Raw genomic sequence first — 6,149 nt, forward strand, 5'->3', positions numbered from 1 at the left:
TCCAAAAGGCTGTGCCCCGCTGCGGTCCCCACGGGACCCTCCCTGGGCCACCGCTGGCCAGCTCAGCCAGAACTTCTAAATGCTGTGCCCCCTCCTTGGCGATCTGGTGACAGGTGCCCCGCCGGCCTCTGTCAGTGTGTGAGGACTTCTCCCCTCCCCCACCCTGCGCACAGAGTCCTCGAGTCACACGTGATCCCCAGACGAGTTGTCAATGGTCACATCGCATCATCGTGGCTCTGAAAATGTGTGTGGCCTCGGGGGGTCGGGAAGGTGTGGGCGGTGCCCAGGGTGGGGCAGGCGCCACCACACCCGCCAGAAACCCGCCACGCCTGGTCTCGCCTAGGTGCTTGTGTTGCGGTATTGACGTGCGAGCTGTGGGTCCTGTAGGGGCCGTGACACGTCAGGGGTGTGTGCGGAGGCTCCTTCAGCCCTGGCACGTCCTGTGTGACAAAACGGCACGTCCTGTATGACATCGCAGTGTGTCCCGTGTTATATGGCACGTCCCGTGTGACAACACGGCACGTCCTGTATGACATCGCAGTGTGTCCCGTGTTATATGGCACTTCCCGTGTGACAACACGGCACGTCCTGTATGACATCGCAGTGTGTCCCGTGTTATATGGCACTTCCCGTGTGACAACACGGCATGTCCTGTATGACATCACAGTGTGTCCCATGTTATATGGTATGTCCTATGTGATAACATGGCATGTCCTGTATGACAATATGGCATGTCCCGGTTGACGTCACAGTGTGTCCTGTGTAACGACATGGTGTGTTCTTGGGACCAACAAGGAGCCGCCGTAGCGTGGTCTTCTCTAGGCCACGGGGAAGTGAGGATGCGGCTTAGGCAGCAGGCACCCGTGGGATTCCAGCTTGTAAGTCACGGGTGTCTTCTGTCCTGACGAAGCAGCCGTGGCGCAGCCCAGCGGCTCCCACTTCAGACCAGAGCCGTCCTGGCGGCAGGGCCCTGACACGAAGGCAGCCTTAGCCGCGCCTCGGTGCAGGTGGCGTCTGTGGGAGCCACAGCTGTGGCCGCCTTTCCCCTCGGCGCTGCACAGCGCGGGTTTCAGACGCCAAACAGTGGACGCTGATTCAGCGCGTAGCATTCCCAGGTGACATACGACAGGGCGTGTGTTAACTTGTACTTTCTGCTGCTTCAAATTCACAGTGATCTTTGGAGATAAAAGTATTCTCTGTGTTACACACGGGACCTCAGGGCCAGAGGCCAGGTGCCCCCCAGAGCTGGGACTCACGGTGGTTGGGTCAACACTAACTCCGCCCGCCTGCGCCCAGCCCCTGCCCGCACCACCCTGTGCCCAGGCCTTGAGGGCGGTTGAGGGGCTACTGCAGGGAAAGTGGCCGTGTCCCCTGAGAAGAGCCCCAGGGACCTGTGTGTGTCCCAACCCCACTCCTACGGCCTGTGGTTGACGCAGGGGTGGAGGGGCAATGACTGTGTCAAAGTCCTCCCTCTCCCCCGGGGTGCTCCTCACCTCCTCATCTCTGCCCAGGGAGTCCTCCCTCTGCCCCTCCTCACCTCCTCATCTCTGCCCAGGGAGTCCTCCCTCTGCCCCAGGGTGCTCCTCACCTCCTCATCTCTGCCCAGGGAGTCCTCCCTCTGCCCCGGGGTGCTCCTCACCTCCTCATCTCTGCCCGGGGAGTCCTCCCTCTGCTGCAGGTGCTCCTTCACGCTGTGCGCTCTCTGGTCAGGTGGTCCTTTCCTGGGCCCAGGTATGCCCTGCAGGTGTGTCCTGACCGTCCCCTGTGCCCTCAGAGGTGCAGCCCCCCGCCCCAGCAGCCCTGGCCTGGCCCTGGCGCTGCGTCGCCCTGCCCTGTGGGGGCCGAGCGTGTCCTGAGAGCGCCAGCGGAGCGCAGGCCGAGGTCCACGGCTGCCGCACTGGGCTGGCAGGAGGCCGCCGGCTCTGGGCTCACCTGCGTTCTGAGTCTGGTGTCTCCATAACCAGCCTAAGTGCTCAGAGCCCCAAACAGGCCTTCGTGTTCGCTGGTCTGTTTTTCTAAATCGTAGGTGTCAGCAGGTGACAGTCATTACTTGACGTGTGCTTTGTTGAGAAGCGTCACCTGGCAGAGTCACAGAGTTCGAGAACGGCCCAAAAAAGCACACGGCCCGGTGATCTTGGAGAACCCGGCTGGTCACGGATGTTCTCCGCAGCTCACCTTGCGCGCAGACGCACGTCCAGGGAGGCTGGAGGTGGCCCTTTGGTCACGCCCGGCCGGCAACACTGAGCGCGTCTCTCCCCACAGAGCGGCGGTGGCAAGATGGACCTGCGGGAGTACGTGGTGGCCCTGTCTGTCGTCTGCCGGCCCGCCCAGACCCTGGACACCGTCCGGCTGGCATTCAAGGCAAGTGCGGGTTTCCCGGTTTGACGCGGGATGGTGAGACGCGGCCCACCAGACCTGGGATCCGCTTCGTAGGTGCTTGTTGTGTCGCTAAACCGACGACCTGCCACGTGCTGTTTGTCCGTGAGCACGTGCTGGCCGTTCTCTCTGAAATGAGCATCCACACTCGTGATAAAGACGTAGATTGGGGTCCGTCCAGGTCCCGGGGTGCCTGGGCGAGGCTGGTGGGTGTCACGCCACCACACGCTGAGTGTCAGCACATGTAACCGGGGGCCCACACGCCTCATCTTCTCCCCCTGCACGGCCTCCCCATTGGCCTGTCGCAGGGCTCAGGAGCTGCCGCCCCAGCTGAACCCAGAGGGTGTGTCATGCCAGAGCCAGGCCATTCACCACGGGGTGGCTCTGGGGTCCTGGCCCACCCAAAGACTCCTGGGAATCCCCCAGGGCTTGTCTCACTGGGGCAGAGCTGGGCCGGCTTTGGCTGTCCAGACACGGTTCCATCAGGTTCTCTGGGCAGGTGTGGCTCACATTGGCCAGACTCCCAAGGGCCTGATGGAGGAGTCAGGAAGCTGCGTGTCTCACTGCTCCGAGACGCCCTTCTCTCGCGCCTGGCCTCAGCACACCCTCCCCACAGCAACACCGGGATGTCCCCACATGTAAGGGTGGCTCACGTCCAACGCCGGGGAGCCAACTGGATGATGCCAACATCCGGCAGCCCCCATCTGAGAAAGCCTGGCCCGCCTCCTGCAGGCCTGGGAAGCCCACCTCCGAGGGTCCCGGCCTCACCTGGGCCAGGCCCCGCGGACTCTCGGCCCCCTGCTGCCGACCGTGCCTCGCCCGCTCAGACAGCCCCAGCCAGCACCTGCTCCCAGTCACCGAGTAGAGTCTGTAGAGTGACAATGGCAGGTGGGGGAGGCTTGGTTTCCTTGTCAGCGTAAACAGGGGACATAGAGCCCGACCGTCCACAGCTGGCACCGCTGAGGCACCACCTGCAGACAGGCGTGACCGGCCGTGGAAGGCTGAGGACACGGCCCTGGAGGGGACGGTGACCGCCCGGTCCCCGCTGACAGGAGGGGCGCGTACTGCGGCAGGTCTTCCCAGGCAGATCCCACTGTGGGTGACAACACACACCGCCCTGCGGTGGCCCTGGGGACGGGCGACCCCTCCCACAGGCTGCCGGGCGGAGCAGCCGCGTCCTGACAGGTCGTGGTCGTGTGTGACCCCGAGAGAGGCGGGTCCTGCCCGCGGCTGCGGCTGAGGTCGCTCTGCAGACGTGACGTCGTCCTGACTGTGGGCTTCACCCCCATCATCTGCCCGGTTCTCTCTCTCTCTCGGGCCACCCTCCTCGCGTCTCCGCCTGCAGCCTGCGCCTTTCAGTGTCGCCGGTCCCCAAAGGCCTGGCCACTGTCCTCGTCCGCTGGCCCTGGGCACCTCCCCTGGGGCGCGCGAGGATGTGCGCACCCTCCCCGTTGCTCTTCGGGTCCCTCCTGGGCTGGCGGTTGAGGCACAGAACCGTGCCTGCGATATCCATGGCGCTTACAATCCCAGAGACACCTGCGTGGGGTCTTCCAGTAGAAATCTCCAGTGTTTAATGTACTTTTGGGGTTTCTTGTTTTTGCTTTCTTTTTTTATTATTATTACTGTATAAAACCTTCAGACGTGGCCTTGGTAAAAATTCTGACAACTCAGAAAGGTGGGAAGTAAAAACCCGAAGGTCTCCGCCCTCCCACTCGAGACCTCAGTCCCGGCGTTTGCTCCTGCAGCAGCCTCCGAATGGTTTCTGAATATAGAAATACGACCTGTTCTCTCGTCTTTCAAAACTCCAAATCACAGTAACCTGCCGTGACCCCCGCAGCAGCCGCCGCGGTCCCGTGACCCCAGGGGCAGAGCCGGAGTTGGGGCGGCGGGGGGCCAGGCAGGTGACTTGGGTTTGGCTTCTTTGAGGCTGCAGCCGCGCCACGGCGGGTCTAGCCTGCAGGTATTTGATTCGGCAAAGCTCAAAGCAGGAGAGAGGTTTAGACCAGGGAAGATTCGGGAGCCGTCGGTGCTCACAGGTTCCCTGGGGAGGCAAAGCCCAGGAGGACAGGTGCCTCACGGAACCGGCCCGTGCAGACCCGGGTCGCGAGGGCGCTGGAGGCAGGCGCACGGAGGGGAGGCCCAGGAGCTGCCGGGCGTTTCTCACGGGCGAGACCCCTGAGCGCAGCGTGGTGCGCGGCCGGGTGCAGGGCGCAGCGTCGCCTGCAGAGCGGGACAGACACCCGCATGGCGACCACGTCTAGGCAGGGACGTGGCGGGAACCCTCAGAAGACAGGCGTGTGGTGGGAGGAGGTGAACCATGGGGGGCTCAGGGTCGGGGGAGCCCCGGGAACACCGCGCCCCAGACAAGGAGAACGGACGGGGTGACGGTGCGGGTGACGCAGATGGAGGGTGGGGGTGGGGAGGACAGTCACCAGCAGGTTGCCCCTAGCTGGGCTGCGGGAGGGTTTGAGGCAGCCCAGGGGCCGGAACCGAGGGGCTGGGTGGAGTCGGGCCCTGAGGGGACCCACCGAGGAGGCGAGAAAGGAACACGCAGCCGCGGGGCCACGGGACGAGCCTCTTGGGGGACTGCCGAGGGCAGGGTGGGCCTGTGGGTGCCCAGGCCACAGGGTCCGTGTGAGGCATGGAGGGGAGCCCTGGCCGGGGAGCTGCCGCGGGTGCGGGCCCCGGGCTGGGCTCAGGGAGGGCCGGGAGCCACCCCCAGCATCGGGGCAGGAGGGGGGTGCCGAGGCTGAGGCTGGAGCTCCTGTCCCTGGCCGTGCGGGAGCCCCTCGCCTCCCCTCTGCCGTCTTTGTCTGCTCCTCGCGTCTGCTCTCCCCCTGCGGGCTCTGGAGCCGTCGGATGCTGATAGTCGGCGGCTTGCTCGTGTCTGTGGACGTGCCCTCTAGCCTGGGTCCCCCAAGGCAGGAGAGCGCGGAGGGAGCCTGAAACCCGGCTCCTCTCGTGGTGCAGAAGGCCCCTCCTCCCATTTCCGTTGGGCAGCTCCGGCCGGCCGCTGGGCTCCGGCCGCGCTGAGCTTGTGGACTTGCTGATCCGGCACTGTGGGCCAGGTCAGCAGGGTCCGAGTCCTCCGGCTGCCTGGCCTGCGGGTGCCCGGCAGCTCTGAGAAGGGGGACAGCCCGGACGCATGCGGGGCCAGAGCCGCCCTGGCGGGCAGAGGCGGCAGCCTCGAGGTGACACCCCGCTTCGCCTTGCAGATGTACGGGTCCCCAGAGGACGGCAGCATAGACGAGGATGCCTTGTCCTGCATCCTCAAGACTGCCCTGGGGGTGGCGGAGCTTTCTGTGACCGACCTCTTTCGAGCCATCGATGAGGAGGAGAAGGGGACGATCACATTCGGTGAGCGGCGGGAGTGGGGTCACGCCGTGGGTGGCCTGCGTGTGCCGGTGGGGTGTCCCCAGGAGCCAGTGGGGTGCCCCCAGGAGCCCGTACCAGGCTGCCCTGCTGCCTCCTGCCACAGAAATTCCTCAGAAGAAGGTCCTTCCTGAAACCTGCCCAGGTGGGTGGGAGCTTTCAAACCTGCTTTCTTCAGGCAGTTTATAGCACCGAATGCCAAGCCAGTTCTGAAGCTCCGGGCCCCACTGTGGACGCCGTCTGCAGAGCCCATTGCCCTCTTGTCCGGGTCAGGGCCCCCCCAGGGGAGGGAGGGACGTCTACGCCCAGCCCGTGGAGCTGGCTCGCTGTGGGGCCTCCTGTCCCTCGGAGGTGCTGGCCTCGTCACCGGCAACCAGGGCTCTGGGTCCCGCATCCCTCTT

The 6,149-nt window shown here is 64.9% G+C and overlaps 1 protein-coding gene across 1 annotated transcript in view; it reads left to right on the plus strand.

Moving 5' to 3' along the window:
• LPCAT1 (lysophosphatidylcholine acyltransferase 1) overlaps nucleotides 1–6,149 on the plus strand; it is a 53,001-nt gene that overhangs the window by 35,095 nt on the left and 11,757 nt on the right. Inside the window, exons 12-13 of the mRNA XM_012664886.1 lie at nucleotides 2,263–2,361; nucleotides 5,592–5,780. Coding sequence (XP_012520340.1) covers nucleotides 2,263–2,361; nucleotides 5,592–5,780 — 288 coding nt within the window. The remainder of the gene's footprint in view (nucleotides 1–2,262; nucleotides 2,362–5,591; nucleotides 5,781–6,149) is intronic.

The sequence above is a fragment of the Propithecus coquereli genome, unplaced genomic scaffold, assembly GCF_000956105.1.
Source record: "Propithecus coquereli isolate 6110/MARCELLA unplaced genomic scaffold, Pcoq_1.0 Scaffold935, whole genome shotgun sequence".
Taxonomy (NCBI): Eukaryota; Metazoa; Chordata; class Mammalia; order Primates; family Indriidae; genus Propithecus; species Propithecus coquereli.